The 21,838-nt window shown below is 45.6% G+C and overlaps 1 protein-coding gene across 1 annotated transcript in view; it reads right to left on the minus strand.

The window, feature by feature from the left end:
• TMEM178B (transmembrane protein 178B) overlaps positions 1 to 21,838 on the minus strand; it is a gene marked incomplete at its 3' end in the record, with an annotated part of 350,995 nt that overhangs the window by 242,461 nt on the left and 86,696 nt on the right. Inside the window, exon 2 of the mRNA XM_015409301.1 lies at positions 10,253 to 10,366. Within this exon, the coding sequence (XP_015264787.1) occupies positions 10,253 to 10,366 (114 nt within the window). The remainder of the gene's footprint in view (positions 1 to 10,252; positions 10,367 to 21,838) is intronic.

Genomic DNA, 21,838 nt, shown 5'->3' on the forward strand with positions numbered 1-21,838 from the left:
AAGTTTGCTCAGTTTCATGTTTGTTGCCTCGATGACACTGTCCAACTGTGGAAGCTCTCCAGGCAGCCTTGGCCCACTGTCTCAGTCTGACCTCCCTCACAAAGTTGCAATGAGAATAAAGTGGGGAAAGGAGACCCAAATAGACTGCCCCATATCTCTTTGGCAGAAGGGTGGAATAAAAGTGTTCTACTTAGGTCCCTGCCACACAGGGGGGGGGTGCGGACAAAGTGCGGCTTTTGAAAGCCGCACCAAAATAGACACGCGGCGCCGGGATCATACAGATCCCGTGAGCCGCTGCACAGTTGCTCCCTGGCATGATCAGATGCTAGGGAGACCGGGGAGAAAGTGACGAGATGGAGACGGCCGAACTGCGCATGTGTGAGCATGCGCAGTTCGGCCAGGGGTCGTGGATGCGCCGGCAGAAGGACGATCCCACGGCCGTGCTGGTAAGTCCACCTCTGTAGGTGGTTTATTTTAGATGCGGCTTTTCAGGTGCGCAATGTTTCCCAGATGTTGCGGTGGGATCGCGCCCGTTTGCTCCGCCCCCGATCCGTCCCTCTCCCGGCCCAAAGCCTTTCGTGTGACCAGGGCCTTAGGTAGATAAATGAGGAAGAAAAGCAACTTTTGCCCCTGACAGGTAGAAAGGAAGAAGAAAAATTATTCTTGGGAACCAGACATTTCAACAGATCAAAATCCTCACTAATAGTTCCCAGGATGAAGCATATTCTGCAACACTGGGCATATCTGAACTGCAAACTGTGATCGGTTTTATACCTTGTTAACTGTCATGGTGTCCCCTAAAGCATCCTACAAATCTTAACTGGTAAGAATTCTCTAACAAGATCCCTAGATGTTCCTCTTCAGTTCCCAGGATTCACTGAGAAGAGCAAATGACCATGGAACCATTCTAAAGTCTGTTCTCTAAGTGCTCTGGCTCAAGAAGATATAAGGAGTCACTAGAGGAGTCATGCCACCGTAGGGAGGGACCAGAGCTATGCAGAGCTGTGCCCCTAAGCCCTGCTCATAGCTGAAAGGGTGTTTCTAGGCCAGATGTCCCAAAGCACATTATGTCCTAAGAGCTTTTCCTACATGACCCTCATTTTGACCATCTGAAGGAGTCACCTCTTCTGCCACTTTTTTTGGCAGATGGAGAGAATAGGGGGACAGGTTTTTCTTTGTCAAAACAAACTTTGGGTGGGGCAAATCCATGCTCTCAAATCCTACCCCTCCCTCCTTCCAGTTTGGCGTAGTGGTTAAGAGTGGCGGACTCTAATCTGGAGATTCCCCACTCCTTCACATGAAGCCAGCTGGATGACCTTGGGCCAATCACTGCTCTCTCAGAGCTCTCTCAGCCCCACCTCCCTCACAGAGTGTCTCTTGTGGGGAGAGGAAGGGAAGGTGGCTGTAAGCTGCTCTGAGAATCCTTCGGGTAGCGAAAAGTGAGGTATAAAAACCAACGCTGCTGCATCTTCCTCCACCACACTGTTTATCTTTATTGGCTGCACAGGATTGGAGCCTCAAAGGACTTCATCCTACGTGGTACTTTTCAGTGCTTTGAAAATGGCAGAAAGCAGAGACCCAGACGAACCCAAAATGCATCTAATAAACACCTTCCTGATAATTGTTTTATATATACACATGATTCATTGCAGTTGAAGGCAATGCACTACCATCTCAGAAGTGTTCCCTCCACCCCAACTGAGGTCAAGGCTGATTCTGAACTGGAAACCTCAACAAGCAATGAATTGAAGACATATCGTCCAGGCAAGACAGAAGTGATACTAGTTGGAAATGCTGATGGTTTCAACAGCGGCTGTGTTACCAGCTTTGGAGGGAATGGCTCTACTCTGACTGGGTTGTGTAAAGAGCCTGGGGGTGGTTTTGGACCCTGCCCTGTGGATGGATAGGCAGGTTGGTGCTGTTGTCAAAAGTGACTTCTTTCAATTACATCTTGCTTGGAGATGAACACCCCTCCTGGAACTGGCTGGTCTCATCACCACGATCAATGCTGCTGCAACCTCAGGGCTGGGTTATTGCAAAGCCCTTTAGGCAGGGCTACCTCAGAAACTCCAGCTCAGAAAAGCATCAACCCTGTCTGTAGGGGTGGGACATGTAGACCATGAACCATGAACCTTCCCTGTCGGTCTTGCCTACCTCACAGGGTTGCTACTGTGGGTATAATTTGTCGCCATGGCACTCTACAAACCAAAGTAAGCAGAAGACAAGTCCCTGATCTAAGAAGCAGTCAGTTTCAGAGAGGGGAAGTTGGGAGAGGAAAGGTTAACCTAGACTGAAGGCACCCCTGTGCCTGTTTGGGATGAAAACCTTCCTTGTTCTGATGGTAGCTTAAAGAGACAGGATTAATACTGCACAGGTAGCAATGGTTATAGCCCTTCTACACAAGATTGTCTCAATATATATGGTTGTCATTTTATCTGAATGAGGTAGCATGAGAATATTCCAGCTTCAGGGCATGCAAATACATCCCCTGAAAAATTAGAGATTCTGAGTGCATATACAGAAGCCAGAATATACATGTATTGATCTACTAGGATGCTTTCACACACACTGAATAATGTACTGTCCACCCACTTTCAATGAGCTTTGCAACTGGATTTTACCTTGCGAAGAATAATCACTACAGTGCGTTGAAAGTGGATTGAAAGTGCATTATTCAGCACCTGTGTGAAAGCACCTCTCCAACAAAATGGTGATCGCACATATTGAGACAATTGGCATACAGTGTACTCTCCCAGAATGCATGGAAGGAGCGCTGGGAATGTACTGCCATTAATTGGCAACATAATGAGAGTTTTCCTTTGAACTTCTATTGTGGATTTCATAGGTTCAGAAAGTGCCTTGGATGTTCAGGGAGGGACCTAAAGTAAATAAAATTATCTCAATAAAATGTTGGCCACCCCTTTGCCTTGAAGCTGCATCACCCTTCTAGAATTGTCTCTTCATTTCCCATGCCCAGGTCTCACTGCCCTTTTCTTTTGGAGATGATAATGATTGCTTTGACAATACCATACAAAGGAGACAACTACATGAAATGAAAGCAGCCAGCATTCCAAAAATGTACCAAAACACATCGGCTCCTTTGGCTCCAACAATAGAATTGGCCACAACCAAATTTGCTGTGCACATTCTGCCAGCGGGTCGTCAATAACAGCTATCATGGAGTGAGAAGGAGCATGTAAACATGGGATGAATCAGAGTCAGAAATGTTTCCAAATCAACAGGAATATATATATGATTTCCAGGGAGCATCAGCTACTGGATTATAAATGTGTGCTTTCCAGGGCGGCCCAATGACACAATTTCTACCCAAGCTATGAGCAGAAAAGGACACTCAGTTTCCATAGCAATCACACAGTTGTTCCATGGCCAGATGTAACATGTGCCTTGAATTATGGGACATAAAACGCAGCTGCTCATTTGTCACTCTTGATAGGAAAGGCTGAGATGGCAGTTGCTAATCCTAGAGGAGAAGGCTCATTTTCAACCCTTTGCCATGTTTAGGCTATGAAACAAAGCAAAAACAAAATGCAAGGGTTTTTTATCAGATAGCAAAAAGAGTGGAACTGATGCTTGTGGGAAGAAGGGCGAGCCCCTTCCTGGACATGACAGCGGGCATCATATGTCATGTATCTCCCTTAGACTCAAAATGCTTTTCTTATGTTAAAAAAGTAAACCTATTAAAATATTGTTGTTTTTTAAATCAGCCTTCCTTCCCCATCTCCTGGCAAAAAAAGGGAACAAAAATGGATAAAATTCTGAACAAACTTTGCAACCAGAAGAAGGCATGAAAAGCAGTGAAATCAATAATTAGGATCCTATCAGAAATGTTCACGTAAGCAAGGGTGGTGATTTTTGCCAATACAGCCTCCCATGTTGCCCCTGGGTGTCCCTAATGCCCCAGGAACAACATAACGAGAGGCATTTCGGTCTGCATGAAGCGAACCACAAAAGTCGTGCTTCTGCGCATGGAAGTATCATCTGGGATTCAACCCTAGGTGAGTTGCAGACTTCCCTTTAAACCACAGAATCTTCAAAACAGAGAGTCTACATTTCTTCAAACCAGAGAATCTTCAAATCACAGGGTTGACTTTTCATCAAACCAGAGAATCTACTTTTCTTCAAACCAGCTTGTGGGCTTCCAGATTCTTCTTTTGGCAAGGCAGCAGCCGGGGGGGGGGGGGCGAAATGTCTTTTGGCAAAATCCAAGGAAGAACTTACTCCTCTTTATTTTCATTTTGTAGGTCTGGGGATGAGAGAACAGGAGCCCCTGAAGCAAAACATTGCAGTGCTTGGAATAACAAACAGCCAAGACTTGGTGTACAGCTTTCCTATGGATCTTGGCATCACTGGGGATTTGGTCTTGCTTTCATGAAGAAACAAAAATTTTATTAGCCAGGAACATCTGGCAGGAATGTGCTTGCTTCTAGGATCTTTTTTAGACTTCATCTAATATCTTTCTCTCTTTTGCCTGCAGAAAAGTCGGCCCTCTCCAGAGTCTAATCTCATCTCTACCTCAGGCAATGGGATACACTGGCTTGCAAAGGAGACTTCCCCGAGGACGTCAATCCTGGTTTGTGTTCAGCAGCAAGAAAAGGGTAGACAGGCCCATATTGATCTGAGGTTCAGCTCTTCTACTGCCGGAGGGTTATTTTTTAAAAAAAAGTCATCTACATGTTTAGCTCACCTTATTCCTATGGCAAAGAGTGATAGTGCTTGATCTTATTGAGCTCCAGTTTTCAAGCTGACCAAAACATATGGATGCAATGAAAGGACACCAGCCAAGGGCCATACATTAAAATTAGGGTGGGAATTAGGGACTGCAGCTTTGCAAAAAAAAAAGTGACTTGACAAAGATCTTAAGAAATTAAAGCCATTAGAGGATTCCATAAATAGCTATCTTGAGATGAAAATTATTTACTCATGAGATGCACGCTTTGGCCTTTCCCTGAGGTGCTCAGGGTTGCAGTCAGAAGAGCTATAGAGCCAGCAAGTGTAGTGGTTTGAGTGTCAGACCCAGGGAACACAGGTTTGAATCATAAGAACATAAGAGAAGCCACGTTGGATCAGGCCAATGGCCCATCCAGTCCAGCACTCTGTGTCGCACAGTGGCCAAAACCCAGTTGCCATCAGGAGGTCCACCAGCAGGGCCAGAACTCCAGATGCCCTCCCACTGTTGCCCCCACCCCAAGCACCAAGAATACAGAGCATCACTGCCCCAGATGTAGTGTTCCATCTATACCTTGTGGCTAACAGCCACTGACGGACCTCTGCTCTAATCAGCCATGGAAACCCGCTGGGTCCGTCATTTTCTCTCAGCCGAACTTTCCTCACAGGGAAACGTAGAGTCCCATGGTTAGATTGCCAGACTAAAGTCTGGAAGAAACAGGTTCTAATCCCCACTCTGCCATGGAAGCTTGTTGGGTGACCTTGGGACAGTCACCGTCTCTCAGCATAACCTACCTCACAGGGTTATTGTGACAGAATGGAGGGGGGAAAGAAATGTTAAGCTGTTTTGGGTCCTGACTGAAAAGAAAGATGGGATGTAAATATCTAAATAAATAAATATAGCTTGCAGCCCTGACCTGGATAGCCCAGGCAAGCCCAATCTCAGCAGATCTTGGAAGCTAAGCAGGGCCAAACATGCAAAGGATCAGCTTGTATGTCAGCAAACCACCTTGATATTATCACCTACATGACCAAAGGCCTTCCAGACCAACACAAATATGACAGGTTCTAATTGTATTTTATAAGCAATTCTATGTAAGCCACCCTGAGCCCACCTAAATAAAAAAAATAATAAATAAATAAATAATACCCCTCCCCAAAGCAGCAATCTAGTCCCTTTTTGTTAGGATAAACCAAACAAAACATAAAACAGTGTTCGAATGTTTGGGTTCTCCAGAATTCTTCATCTGGCTAGAGTCTGTTACATAGTTCTGGAGCTGGCACATTATTTCATGATATTTTGTTTCAATAAAACATATTACATGGTTTTTATTCTGGATTTTCCTTTGAACCAACATAATTACCAGCAGTCTCTGACAAATAAATGAGCTCCATCAGTGATGGACTGTTTTTTGGCACTGATTTTCCTTGAGGTGAAACAGGGAAAAGCAGCCAGAGCATTAACTCTTGTGCATATCAAGTTATTCAGTGCATTTTTAACTCTGCTTATACCCTGCTGGGAACCTCCAAGTCAGCTATAACTGACAGAACTGGGGGCAAATGAAGTGCAAACAGGAAACCAACGGTGCACATCAAAACCACTTGTGAATTGTTTTGGGGAGGGGAAGGCATTTGCAATGCAAAGCTTGAATTAAAATTGCACTTCCAAGTTCATGAGAAACATAAATCTCCTGGAATATTTTATTTGCTTTACAGATTTTATGTACTTTATGGATTTATTATTGGCTCCAAACATATCAGTTGCAGGCAGCTCCCTGTCTACCAAAAAGCACACAAATGTTCCATCAAATTGATGCATACACTTGTCCCTTTTTATTGGTAACTGCAGGAATGGATGATTTTTCTTTCTCAAACAACCAGAATATCTCCCCACCCTGCGCACTCACACCTTTGCATTTAGATGGTAGGAACTCTCCCTCGGGGAGCAAGGAATACATTGTTCGCTTGGCAAACCATCTCATAAGAATGTTTAGCTCTGTACAATTGGGGGAGGGAGACTTAAAACTAAAGGACAGGTGAAATCTGACCTTTAAAAACCTCCCTAAAACTCAACAATCGACACCATTCATGGCCTGAACTGAGGATGATCTTGGAAGCACTGGAACCCAATGTCGCCATTGTGTCATTTCGCTAGGGGCCATTTTGGAGTCCCTGATTGGTTATGGCATCCAAACCTGCTGTAAAAAGAAAAACCACAGATACTAAATGCCTGAAAGGTGTGTGACCACAGTCTATGAAGGCCTGATTCCTCCTACATAAGAACATAAGAGACGCCAATGTTGGATCAGGCCAAAGGCCCATCCAGCCCAACACTCTGTGTCACACAGTGGCCAGAAATACCAGTGCCATCAGGAGGTCCATCAGTGGGGCCAGGACATTAGAAGCCCTCCCACTGTTGACCCCCCCAAGCACCAAGATGACAGAGCATCCCTTGCCTCGGAGTCCCTATCTATACTTTGTGGCTAATAGCCACTGATGGACCTCTGCTCCATATGCTTATCTAATTCCCTTTTGAAGCTGTCCATGCTTGTAGCCGCCACCACTTCCTGTGGCAGTGAATTCCATGTGTTAATCACTCTTTGGGTGAAGAAGTACTGCCTTTTATCCATTCTAACCCAACCGCTCAGTAGTTTCATGGAGTGCCCACGAGTTCTTGTATTGTGAGAAAGGGAGAAAAGTACTTCTTTCTCTACCTGCTCTATCCCATGCATAATCTTATAAACCTCAATCATGTCTCCCCTCAGTCATCTTTTCTCCAAGCTAAAGAGCCCTGAGCGCTTTAACCTTTCCTCATAGGGAAAGTGTTCCAACCTTTTTATCATTCGAGTTGCCCTTTTCTGCACTTTTTCCAAAGCTATAATATCCTTTTTAAGGTGTGGTGCCCAGAACTGCACACAGTATTCCAAATGAGGTTGCACCATTGATTTATATAGGGGCATTATTATATTGGCTGATCTGTTTTCAATACCCTTCCTAATAATCCCCAGCATAGCATCCTACTTCAACCTACCCAATTCCTAAGAGATGAATAAGAGATTTGTCTCTATGATGCAAAGCTTCAGTCACTAGTGAAACAGCTTTTGGGGTAGCCATGTCTCATTCTTGCTGTTTCTCCAGGACTTTTAGAAGAGGAAGAAGGAGAGATTGGATTTATACCCTGTCCTTCACTCTGAGTCTCAGAGCAGTTTACAAACTCCTTTCCCCTCCCCTCCCCACAACAGACACCCTGTGAGGTAGGTGGGCTGAGAGAGCTCTGAGAGAACTATCCTTGAGAGAACAGCTCTGACAGAACTATGGCTTGCCCAAGGTCATCCAGCAGCTGTAAGTGGATGAGTGGGGAATCAATCCCAGTTCTCCCAGATTACAGTCCGTGCACTTAACCACTACACCAAACTGGCTCTCTTGCCGTGGCTATGAGTGAGATTTTGATGGTGCTTTTGGTTTGAATCATTTCCTACTGTTTTATTTTTAAGGATGAATTCTGGTTAGTCTGTATTAGGCTTGTAAACCAGGAAGTATGGTTGCATGTCCAGGTATGCACATCTTTTCAGTGAATGAATACTGGGGAAATGGTGCTGTCCATGTTTTAAGCTTGCATTCTTCCTCTGAGGCAGAATAAAATGGAAAGGAATAAATGCTTCCAATCAGAATTCTGCATTACCAGTTTAATAGTTGCCAGTAATGCAGAAGAATTCTGCATTACCCATGTAAACAACTAAAACGTTTCACTTTTGTTCCCTATGAGGAAGCTAAAACGGGGGAAACCATGTACAGTTGGGATGAGGATATCTTCTGGCTGTTTCTGAATTTGGGACAGAAAAAACAAGATTTGGTCCATGGCTGTTTCTGAATTTGGGACAGAAAAACAAGGGTAGAAGCTTTCAAGAGTCAACGTTCACTTTGTTTTGATGCCCAAAAGCATGTGCCCAAGAGATCTCTTTGGCCTTGAAGGTGCTCCTGGCCTCCAGTCTTCTTCTTCTACTGCAGACCAACATGGCTACCTGCTGGAACCCATGTTCTTGGGATAGGAAGTTTCCCCAATTTTTTTTTAATTGTGCTCCTGAGCAGTGCTCCCTCTAAGCTGAGTTAGTGTGAGCTAGCTCACAGTTTTTTAGCCCCCGGCTCACACCTTTTTGTCTTAGCTCAGGAAGGATGGCTCCAGAGCAGACTCACTTATGCAGTAGCCAAATCACTTGCTCACAGCTTTAATGCCCGTAGCTCACAAAGTAGAATTTTTTGCTCACAAGACTCCACAGTTTAGAGGGAGCATTGCTCCTGAGAAAAAGTACCAGTTCAAAATGCATCAGACACTTGCAATACAATCCATGCAGAACTGCCCCCACTTAAGCCCATTGAAATCAAATACGACTGCAGGGCTAATTCCCCGATTCTTGCCGCTTGAGTATTCTGTCATTTCCTACTGCTCTTCTTTCCCCCCCTTGTGTTTATTCAAAGGTACAAGAACATGCCCTTTTCCCCTTAGAATGATTCCAAGATTACCTCTTGAACGGATTGTGCCGTCACCCATCTCTCTAGAAATTCTGTTTGGAACAGACATGGGCAAGCACCTTCTACTGCTGTGCTCACACGTAATCATAATGAAATATATTCCATCTGGACACAAAAGCCCTTCTGCCATCTTCCCCAGTGTCAGAGGAACAGGAATGTCTAATGTCAGCCACATATCCCAAAGGGACTCTTCTCCTGTGACGATCTGTTGCTTCGGATGCTGTTACAACAATGATGCCCACTGGCGATAATGACAACCAGCCAGTTTTCTGGTGGCCTTCTGTGTACTGCCATAGGCAAAGAGAAGGGTTGATCTGAGTGTGGCTTATAATGCAGGAGGAAAGGGCTCTTGTTGAATACGCATTGGTTGGAGAGATCTAGGTGGTGCAATTATCCAAGGGGAAATCTATGAGCCAACATAACTATGACCAACCCTGCCAAACCATAGTTACAAGTGAAAGCCAGGCTCTTCTCAGCCCCTCTCTGAAAGTCAAGGGAGGGAAAGCCATGACCACATATTTGATCATACAGTTCTGCTGACCATACATCTGCTGCCCACTCATACGTCATCTGCATTCATGCTGACATACTTGAAAGACCATCTTAACATGCCAGAAAGCACTGAGGCAGGGAAAATCAATCTGTGTCCGCCTCAGCAAATTAAATATGTCTTGTGAATCATCTAGGTTTCCTTTGGTTTCCTGTGCTCCAAGATTAGCAGGAAATGGTGCACTGGCATCAACATCATGAACAAAACTGTTAACCTGCTGAAGTTGCGACTGACTTAGCAACCACAGTGTCAGTTTGGTTTGTCCTTTCCAAATTCAATTCAGCAGCAGCTCCTGCATATCTGTGCTTTGTCACCAACATGCACCAATGCAGTGTTTCTGGCACAGGCAAGACATTAACAGAGAAGAGTAAAACTGACAAAAGATATGATTTCAGATTCTCTTTCATCCCTTTTGCAGAACCAAAAGAATGCCCGTTCATTGCCCATAACAAAGAAAGATGGAAAGAAAGAACAGGAGAGACTTACGCAGGGCATGCCACTCATCCTGGCGGATGGTCTTAGTGATATTGTAGGTGAGGTTCTTGGGAATGGTTGCTGAGGAGTAGTGGTACTTGATGTATGAACACTGGTCAATTGCTCCTGGTAAAGGCAAAAAGACATTGCAAAAGCAAGGTTAGGCACTCATGAACAGATTTCACTGAAATCAGTCTTTTATAAACCGGGGTAAACTCTCTTCTAGTGGAGTGAGAAACCAGCTATTTTTGTAAATGTGGTCACAAAATGACGTGAAAGGCAACCATTTTTCTTTCTCTCAAAAGTATAGATGTTGCAAAGAGTTTTTCATGTCTTATTGGTAGCAATAAAATTCAGGGTCATGCATGGAATGAAGAAAATTGATAATCCCAGATATTATAACTCAAGGGCCCCCAGTGAGACTGATGCTCAATAAATTCAGGACGGACGAAGGGAAATACTTCTTTACTCAACAAGTAATTAAATTCTGGAATTGACTGCTAGTGGACATAGTTTACAAGCATATGTAAAGGGAGATTAGGCATGGAGGACAAGTTCATCAAAGGCTACTCATGAAGTTGGTTAAAGGGAACTTCCAACATTCAGGAGCGGTAAATCTCTGGAAGATTATTCCTGGGGAAGGAGTACTTTCACTTAATAACCAAACATTATCAATGTTCATCCAGTTAAAACCAAAGCTAAAATACACCTTTAAAACTCAAGGAGAAGAGTTTAAACATAAGGCAGAAAGTAGGGGTCATTGAGAGAATGCCAGACAAAACAGAAAGGTTTTCATCCACTGGTGGAGACAGTGATGGAAGGGGACAGAAGGATATCCCTTGGCAGGGAGTTCCATAATTTGGGGGCCATAGCCAAGAAGTCCCTCTCTCAGGTCACCACCCACCTAACCTCATAAAAAGCCTCAAGAGATGAGCTTGGGGGCGAAGTGACATGACCACGCCGGGCACGCTGGGGCGGGCCCACGACCATCTGAGGGGAAACCCGCCCCCCGGGGGGACTTGGCAAGCCAAGTTGGAAGGGACCTCCAGGGTCATTTAGCCCAACCCTGACATAAGGCAGGAAATTCACAAATACTTCCCACACACACACACACACAGTGACCCCTGTTTCATGCCCAGAAGATGACAAAAAAAAACCCTACAGGATCCCTGGCAAAATTGGCCTGGAGAAAAATTGCTTCCTGACCCCAAAGTAGCAATCAGCATTTCCCTGGGCGTGTAAGAAAGGGCCACGAGAACTAAGCACTGAGGCAACCCTTCCTGCCCTCGCTCTCATGATCTGCGTAGTTCTTCTATACATACTCATAGGAAAGTGAAAGGACACTTGAAGGTCAATGAGAATTAAGTATCACAGTTTCCTCAATCGTGAACCCCGGGAATTATCATTGTATAAGAAGACTAGGGGATCTCAAGAATGATAAAATTCAATTTACATTTGAGTTGATTTTGTTTACTGATATCATGGCATGATCCCACATTGGTAATAGTTTGGTGGTGGTGGTGGTGGAAAGTGCCATCAAGTCACAGCTGATTTACAGCGACCCCGTAGGGTATTCAAGGCAAGAGACGTTCAGAGGTGGTTTGCCATTGCCTGCCTCCATGCCATGACCCTGGTATTGCTTAGAGGTCTCTCATTCAAATAGTAGCAAGGGCCGGCCCTGCTTAGCTCCCAAGATTTGACAGGATGAGGCTAGCCTGAGCTATCCAGGTCAGGGATTTTGTAGAGCTTATGAAACCAACGAAAACATATTTTTTGAAAAGTCAAACAATGTAATAAATTACTCACACCGGCTTCACAACATTCATAATGAAACATTATATTATTTCAATGAAACTTTCACGTGTAATATCATTTGCTGCAAAGGAATGCCTGTGCTGGGTTTTGGGGTGGTCACCAAACTGACATGAATTTGACCTCCCAAGGAATGTGTACTCATAATTTTTACAAAGGAGACCACAGAGAGAGAGAGAGGTCCTTTCCGCACTTGGATCTCATCCCTGGTTTTATCAGAGTTCAACTTGCAACACAATTTATCCCTGGTTATAACAGCGTCTGTTTATCCTGGGACAAGTGTGGGGTGAAACCGGGGTGACCTCAATCTAATGTGGAAACAAAAAAATACCCTGAGATAATTACAGGGGTGAATTCGAGTGTAGTGTAGAATGTAAAAATACCCTGAGATAATTACAGGGGTGAACTCGTGTGTAGTGTAGAATGTAAGTTTGGGGACAGGGTTGAACCAGGATTTAAGGTCTAGCGCAGAAAGGACCTTAGGGTATTTGTAGGCTCCCTTTCAGCTGGAATAAAGATTGACAGGAAGGGTTAAGCCAAAAGTCTACCCATGTCTTTGATTACTGGCTTTTTGGACCACTTTGCCATCTGCATCCAGGCTAACAATCTGATGCTATTCGATATCCTACAGGTTAGATCTCTCCTACCACTTGCCTTTATAAAAAGGAGCTTTCGAGCTACTTTAGGTCATGAAATTGCATCTGGCATGAACTGCAGTGATATGCCACAACATCAGAGGGTGAGTAAAGCATTATGCAACCAAATTGCTAGTTACAACATAGGCGGGTTAGCATCTTCCAAAGTTACCGGAGGTGTTCATTGTTTTGCTTTCCGCCGGCTCTCCTAGACGTTCTGCCTCTGACAGCAATTAGATTAGACAAAGCCAAATATTATAGGGGGGGAAGCAAAATATTTACATAAGTACCCGTCTGCCCTGACAGCGTGATGGGCTCCGGCGTGTGCCTTCGCCATCTGGGCACCAAATGCACACCCGGAATGAAAAGTTTCCCAACAAAGGACAGCCCTTAAAAGGAAAAACGCAATGATCTTTTTTTAAAAAAAAATGCCCCTGTTCCCACTCACTGTGCAATGAACTATTTAACACTCATATTTATATGGGTAACAACGTTCAAAGTTTATCTTCCGGCCCTATTATTTCCTCTGCTGCATTTATGCGACTGAAGCTTCGGCTAGAATGGATTTAGATGAAAACACTCAAGTGGACTACTGTGCCACGGTCATAGGGTGACTACTTCAGTTGGTGCTGCTCCTGAAATCTTTCTCCTAAATAGGGCTAAAAAACATGGGACAAGTAATTCCTTAGGAGGAAGTGAAGGAGTCCTGGCCTACAAACTTAGCTACCATCCATGACAGATGGCATTGAGGTTCCAAGCAGAGTTTTTGGATGCAGAATCTGAGAATGAGCACAGTGGTAGAAATGCTAGACCAGGGGTCCCAGTGTGGACTGCCAATTAATAGCTGGCTCACTCCAACCGAGCCCTGTACCGGCGCCTGGCACTGCCTAAGAAGCCGCCTCCGCCCCCCGCGCCTGCCCACGTGTCCCGGCCGACTTCACCGGTTCCTCCTCCCCACTTGGGGAGCCTGGAGTGCTCCACCGCGATCGGGGGGGAGGGGGAGCAGAGGATTGGGGGAGGGGCCCCGCAAAACCCGCGGGGGGCGGGCCCCATGCGAGCTACGGGCCTGGGGGTCGCTAACTTTTTTTGAGTCTTCAGACACCTTTGGAACTTTGACACAGTATGGTGGGCACAGCCACACAATGGCTGCAACAAAATGGCTGGCACAGAAGGTGGAGCCAGCAACAAAATGGCTGCCGCAGTTTACCTTCAGTTACACAGTGAAGATCCATGTGCTTTGGTGGCAGCTGCTGCTGATGCTACATGTTTTTAAACTCTGCACAGCAAATCAAATCTCCAGTGGCCAATCGGAAGCCTCGCTGAGCAAAAGGCACACCTGGCCACGCCCACTTTCTACAAACACTTGGTGAGCACAAGGAGAGGTGCCATGGGCGCCATGGTGCCCAACTTGGGTACCGTGTTAGGGATCCCTGCACTAGACTAACACAGGCCCTTGAGTTTCCATTTTGATTTGGGAAGTCCATCAGACGCTGACTGATCAGCTTGCTGGGTGAAATCAGCTCTGCTCTGAGCACCAAGAGATGGCACCAAAAAAAGAGAGAGAGAGTGGGGGGCCAGCTGTGACTGGTGGTGCATGATGCAATCTTAGCAGTGCAGGCATTTTATTTATTTACCGTACATAAATTTATAGACCGCTCACCCCCTATGGGCTCTGAGCGGTTTACATTTATACAACTACTAATTACATTACCTTTACTAGGGCCACACACAATGAGGGGAAAGTGACAACCTATCAGGCATCCATGGCAGGGTCTTAGTTGTTTTTTCTTTTTTGCGGAGGTTCTTCAATCCGGGCGACGACGTCTTTTTGGCGCAGATCTTCTTTTTCCGGTCCCAGCGACTCCTCCCGAACACAGGCCAACAGCGCCTGACAGCGCGCACTCCACAGCCAGCCTCTGTCCCAATTGGCTTCGGCCTACTGCGTTGCCCCGCGGCCGCGCTTCGCTGGCCAATCTCTGCTTGGGCCGCTTGGGCCGCTCGACTCAACCACTGCCATGTTTTGCCACCGCCACTCTCCACCGCTCAGCTGCCAACGCCATGCTCCGACGCTCCGCCGCCGCCATCACAAGGGAAGGAAGGGTGCCCCCCGCTCTAAGAGCAGGTACCCATTCATCTACTTGCCCATGCGGGCTTTTGAACCGCTGGGTGGGCGGGAGCTGGGATATAGACCGGGACCTCACCCCGGCCGCGGTGGGACTTGAACAGCCGAAGCTGTTCGGTCAGATGGAATGCAGGCTTCATTTACTGCCTGCGCCACCGCTCCCACATGAACACTGCCAAGCACAATGGACAATACCCATCTATTTATTTACTTACTTCCTTTGTTTATACCCTGCCTTTCTCCCCAATGGGGACACAAAGTGGCTTACATTGTTCTCCTCTCCTCCATTTTATCCTGACAACAATCCTGTGAGGTAGGTTAGGTTGAGCGTTTGTGACCAGCCCAAGGTCACACAGCAAAATTCTATGGCAGAGCAGGGATTCTCACCTGGGCCTCCCATATCCTAGCCCAGCACTCTAACCACTGCATTACCCTGGCTCTGTCCTGCTGTATGCCAAGTCCAACTGTTGTTCTGCTCCCTCTGTGTTGTCTCCTTTGACCAGCAGTGGCTCACCAAAGCTTTTCCCAGCACCTGTTATTTGAGATCCTTTCAACTTGAGATATCAGGGATTGAACCTGGGGGTCCTCTGCATGCAAATCATCTGCTCTGCCACTGGGTAGTAGCTCTCCAGAGTCTCCGGCAATGAAAGGCCTTTCCCAGTGTCTGTTTCTTGATAGCCTTTCATCAGCACTGTCAAGAACGTGATCTAGAGCCTCCTGCATGCAAAGGATGTGCCCCGCCACCAGTAAAATGCTTATGTAGCTGGAATTCATCTCTATGTTCTCATATTCCCATCCAGTGGGAGCTCTCTTCTGGACTGCAGAACACAGGTCTGTGGTTGCAGGGGGAAAGGGTGGCAATTGTCCCGTTCATTTTGTAGAAATGCATCGGCAGTGGCACGCAGCCATTTGGCCCAACATGGCAGCCACTCTGCACACTCTCCATTGAACTCAGTGGGATTCTGTAATGGTCAACACCATGGAACACTAGAGTGGACCATGGTATTACTGTCCAAGGAACACTGAGGCTGAGATTTCCTCCATCTTTGCTCTGGACCTATGTCACAGCAGCCAAGGGACTGAGATGTTCCAGACAGGTTGCCTGATCCAGATGCCACAATGTCTTATGTGTAATGGCCAGTTACTGCAGTACCGTATCTGTACAATGGCCAACAGCGACCCACACAGCTCAGTGGCATAATTAGTTCACACCATAATTAGTTCACACTGAGGTGTTGCATTGCAGCACCTCTACCATGTAGTCCATGCTAATACTCCCCCCATGTACACTTCCTCTTCTATCAGCAGCAAATGTGACCAGCCCTGCCTATGTGCATGGACTCAGCATAATGGCCTGTTGTGAAGTGAAATCACTCTGCATGTTTTCACCTTTCCTTGGCAGTGGGACACATGTGACCAACAGCTGTGGCGCTGTGGTGCAATTGGTCCGCTGTGCATATTGCAGCTCCCTGGGCAAAGGACCCTTTTGCAATCTCATGCTTGGGGAAGCTAGAGCCTATCTTGGTCAGCACCACTTGCAGGTTAACTTTTACACCAGCAGAGTTCTTTACATTGCTTACGACCCACCAAAGTTCTCATAGTTGTAAGCTTATTTCTAAAGTATGGGGCTATGATGCCTGCATAGGTAGGCAAAACCATGAGTGCATCAGCTTTCTCTCACTGGGAAGGGCCAATGCCTAACCTGAACGCAGTGTGAACTTTTGTGTGCAAATTGCACACAATCATCAGCCCAATAATCACAAGGCGCCATAGCTTCATGAGTCACAACTTTCCTCTGCCTCTTCAGCCCCACATATGCCCAGCTTACCCTGCTTCCATTCCCAAATTCCCCATTCACTTGTGATTGAATTGATTGTTCATATAGATATATGTGGTCATGGTGGGGGAAGTGCCGTCAAGGGATTTTGTAACAGTCAACAACATGGGACAGTTTGCCTGGGGATTCTGGAGGTTTTTTGTCATCTGGGCATGGAACAGGGGTTCCTGGGGGTGTGGGGGGGGAGGTATTTGTGAATTTCCTGCATTGTCCAGGGGGTTGGACTAGATGACCTTGGGGGTCCCTTCCAACTCTATGATTCTATGATTCTAAGTCACAGCTGACTTAGGGCAACCTTGTGAGGTATTCAAGGCAAGAGACATTCAGAGGCGGTTTGCCATTGCCTTCCTCTGCACAGTGACCCTGGTTTTCTTTGGTGCTTTCCCATCCAAATACTAACCAGGAAGCTAAGCAGGGCCGACCCTGGCAAGTACTTGGATGGGAGACCTCCAAGGAATCCCAGGGCCAGGAGGTGGAGGCAGGCAATATCAAGCCACCTCTCTGTAACATGCAAGCCCCACTAGGGGTCGCCAGAAGTCAGCCATGACTTCCAGGCAGTGCCTTCAGTGAAGCTTCATGTTTCTGCCATCGTCACCACCTAGCATCTCTCCCTTTTATCGAGCTGTTTGTGGCGGATGATTAATTCAAATGTTATTCTTTGTTCTGGCTTTGGGATTTAGAAACATCATTTCAACTCACTTGATAATGATTAAATACGAACAAAAATGTCAAGCTCCAGCTTGTTTAGAACTTCTGCCACAATATCTTGTGATTTCTCCTGTGAGAAGTTTGGCTGCTTGTGGACTCTCATAATTCGGTTTCAGTAGCCGATTTTGACTGGAATGGACAGTTAGTTGGATTCCCATAAAGTATGGTAAGGTCCTGGTATACCTCTAGAAGCAGCCGTCTCATGATACCATCTCATTACACCTTCAACCAAGGGTAAAATTTTAACATGAGGAATATGGATGAGGTTGCACCAGATGAGCACAGCTGGCTAAATGGAGTGGCTAGTGGGAAGCATAAATAAATACATATTTCCACTCTGAAGTCTCCCAAGCAGGGAATTGTGCTCATGGCTTCTCCACCGAAGAGGCACAGAGGACAGCGATGAAACACAGTTTGAGCCTAGCTGTTAACAGTCTCCAGAGCACGATACAGGATGGGGGAGGAGAGAGACAGTAGTCATGAGATGGCTATTGTTCCAGTTCCTTGTACATCTATTTTCACGGACAATGAGGTTTAAAAAGCTGGGAAGTCTTTATTCCCTCTTTGTTTGGCGACAGAAGTTAAACGATCAATAAAGAATCACTGAGACATCAATTACTGGTAAAGATGCACCAATGATCCAGCAGCTTGTTGGAACAAGTCTGTGTTTTGGGGATCTGGCCACATAAAAGAAGCAGGAACTGTTTTTTGTTTGTTTGTTTGTTTTTAAATCCCCGAGGGATATTTTTATTTTTGCAATACACTACAAACTACAAAGAAAGTATGAAGGAAGGGGGCTACATCTAGGGACTAAGAAAAGGTAAACCACACTATACTAAAACCCAAGAGGAGGAGATCTTATCCCTGTTAGTGAAAGTGTTAGTAATATAAGTGTTAATAAAAACAATATACTTGTAGAGTTCCTGTTTGTCTTAGCTTCAATGTTAACATGTTATTTTGTTAGTTGTTATGAGAGAGCTTTCTGATCATCTTCTTATTCTTCGCTTCAAAAGGCAATTCTCAGAGTCCTTCTGCCTTTACTTCGGTTTTCTGTCTCTAAAGTCATATACCACTCTGGCTGCCTCTGCTCCGGTTTCCAGAGCAGAGTCATCCTCCATTCCCGAGGTGGCAGAGTCACTTGATTTTGTTTCTTCCTCTTTGGAATCTTCCTCCGTTCCCAGCTGGCATCGCAAAAATTCCTTGGCTTTAAAGGTGGAATCAATCTTTTCTCTTTTATTGTTGATCTTGAAGATGACACCCTCCGTGATCGCCCACCTATACGAAATTCCATTAGTTTGAAGAAAAGAAATTAAGTCCTTATAGTTTTTCCTCTTTTGACAAATTTCAAATGGAATGTCTTTTAAAGTTTTAATGATTAACTTTCCCATTTTCAGTGGAGTTGCTGATGTTGCCTTTAAAATAGCATATCTGGTCGGTCTTCTTGAGAATCTGACCACAATTTCTCCAGGCAGGCTATTTTTTTAATGTAATTGGAGTAAATCCTATAAGCCGTCTCCATCTCTATTACCAGTTCAACCGCTGTTAAGCCTATTGCTGGAGTGATGATCTCGCTAAGTATCTTCCTCAGATCCTCCTTCTCTGCCTCAGGAACTCCCTGGAATCTGAGAATCATGTTGGTTTTTTCCATCTGCAGCTGTAACAAATGGTTTTCTTGTAGATTTTGCTTTGTTTCCACTTCTCCCATTCTTTTCTTCATTTTCTTGCTTGTGGTGTCCAACTCCTTAAGTTTCCCAACTACCTGCTCCACCTTCTTCTCTGTTTCTTTCAGTTGGAGTTGCTGAGATGCAAAGTTTTTATTCATTACAGTAAGTTGCTGGTTAATACCATCGAGTTGCTCCATCACTGGCTTGAGCATATCCACTAGCATTTTCATGACGTCTGCTCCCTCTTCTGGTTTTGGGCTCTGGCTGCCAGGCGGTTTCGTTTTCAGCTTTCTTTGCACGGCAGCCATTTTTTACGATTTGTTTACAGTTTCTGATGCTTCCCTCTGACTCTAAAGATCGCTCCCACACTGTCAGCAATCAAGTAAGCCTCTCAAAACACACTCACTGTTTTTCCACCCCCTTCCCCCTTTGTCTCGCTTATCAGTCTTTTCGCATAAGAGGCATCCCTCTTTGCGATCGCTTTCCCATGGGGGGGAAGGTAATTTGCTTTTTACAATCGTCCGCTTATTTTGAACTCACGTGCATTGTGGGTCAATTTCTCTGACCTCGCTTGCTTCAACGCTGTTCCGCTTGATCTCCAGCGCTTGTCCCGGTCAAACCAGCTTGTGCCCGAAGGCCACACAGTGGCTGGACCATCAGGGCAGAGGGGAGCCTCAAATTCTCTGGCTTTACACCATCGAAGAGGCTACCCTTCAAAAGCCCTCTGGCCTGGAGCCTATCCCAAAGGCTCCGTGGGAGTGCTACTTGAGGTAGCACCCCTCCAACCCGCTGGTGTGTGGATCATTCCCCCACAGTCCTGGGAGAACGTCCGCCATCGCTGCTCCATAAACTGGAAGCTGAGGAGCTGGTTGTTATATGGCACAAGAAAACCAGAACGAAGGCGTGGGAGTGGACTGCCTTATACAGACTCGAAACACTGGTCCATCTTAGTTCAGTATGGCCTTCTCTGGGCAGCAGCCTTCCAGGGGTCTTTCTAAACATTACTATGAGATCTTCCCCAAGTAGGGATGCCAGGGATCAGAAATGAAACTCCCTACATGCAAAGTGTGGGCTCTGCCCCTGACCTCCAGCTCCTATTGAGAGAGCCAGTTTGGTGCAGTGGTTAGGAACATGGACTGTAATCTGTCTGATACCCCACTCCTTTACATGCAGCTGCTGGTGTGACCTTGGGTCAGTCACAAGTTCTCTCAGAGCTGTTCTCCCAAGGGCAGTTCTCAAGAGAGCTCTCTCAGCCCCACCTACCTCACAGGGTGTCTGTTGTGGGGAGGGGAAAGAAAAGGAGATTGTAAACTGCTCTGAGACTCCTTCAGATAGTGAAGGATGGGGAATAAATCCAATCTCTTCTTCTTCTGCATTGCCACAGGTAAGTGGCTCTTTATAACCACTCTGAGAGCATAAGAAAGCACCATCTCATAAGAACATCAGAGCAGCCATACTGGATCCATCCCACCCACCATTCTGCTTCACACAATGCTCAGCCAACTATTACAATTCAAGGATTAGTTTCATAGGAAGTGAGAGATTGGGAACATTGTAAGTCATTGTAACTGCACCATAAGAATAATACTATTTGTGGGCAGGCTGCCTATTGTCAGGGGTCATTTCGTAGAAAAAGAGCTAGGGGGACTCATTAGCATAACTCATTAGCATATGCCACACCCCCTGACATCACCGGAAGTGTGTCCTCCCCACAGCCGGCAGCGACCTCCAGCAGGGAGCTCCAGGCCCCGCCCTCCCGCACCTCACCCGGGGGGATGGCGTCCCCCCGCGTCCCCCCCCAAATGACCCCTGCCTATTGTAACTACACTTAGCTACAAGAGCAGTCAATGATCTGAAGAAGTTTACACAAAATGAAGCATAGAATAATCCGGAGTCTTCATCTCATCTCCATTGGTCTGCACACATCGAGATTAAAGATTATGCTCTCTTGGAATGATTTTTGGATCTTGACCTCTACACAATTGAGTTGTGATACCTTGATTTGTATGTCATTCTCTGTTACATGTTTAAACAGATTATTTGATGTGATATGAGTATTATAGAGTGATCCTCTTGCACGGTGTATTGAAAATAAGTATTGTGCATTTCGATTACCTTGAAGAAAGACAATACATTTTATTATAATATTCTTCATTATTCAGTGTCATTTTGGCATGATATTACAATTCTTGTGGTTATTATATCACAACCCCCTCTTGTTGTGGACTTGTTACATAAGGGCCAAACAGATGTACTCAAAAGACCCACAACCACAGCTTTGGAGGCCAGAGCCAGAACCACTATGCAGACTATTATTTTCTCTAAACATGGAGGTTCCATTTAATCATTGTGCCTAATAGTTATTGATAGATCTATCATCTTTGAATTTGTCTAATTCCCTTTTAAATCCAACTAAACTAGAGGCAATTTCTACATCCTATGTCAGTGAATTCAACAAAGTAATTGCTTAATGAGTGGATAAGTACTTCCTTTTGTCTGCCCAGAATCTACCGGCCATCAGCTTCACTGGGTATCTTGCAAGGTCTAGTCTTATGGGAGGGGGAGTAAAAGTTGACTCTCTCCATTTTCTGCACCACACGCATAATTTTATAAACCTCTATATCACACCCCCCTTATTCATGTCCAAACTTAAAAGACCCTTCCCCATAGAGAAGGTGCTTCAGCCTCTTGGCCCTTTTTGTCGGCTATGTGCACCTTTTCCAGTACTATGATATTCTTGGTGAGATAACGATAGCCAGAACTGTGAAAAGGATTGCAAATAAGTCCGACCCATAGATCTGTACAACAGCACAGCCGTTC

Source organism: Gekko japonicus, unplaced genomic scaffold, assembly GCF_001447785.1.
Source record: "Gekko japonicus isolate JY-2015 unplaced genomic scaffold, Gekko_japonicus_V1.1 scaffold515, whole genome shotgun sequence".
NCBI classification, from domain to species: Eukaryota; Metazoa; Chordata; class Lepidosauria; order Squamata; family Gekkonidae; genus Gekko; species Gekko japonicus.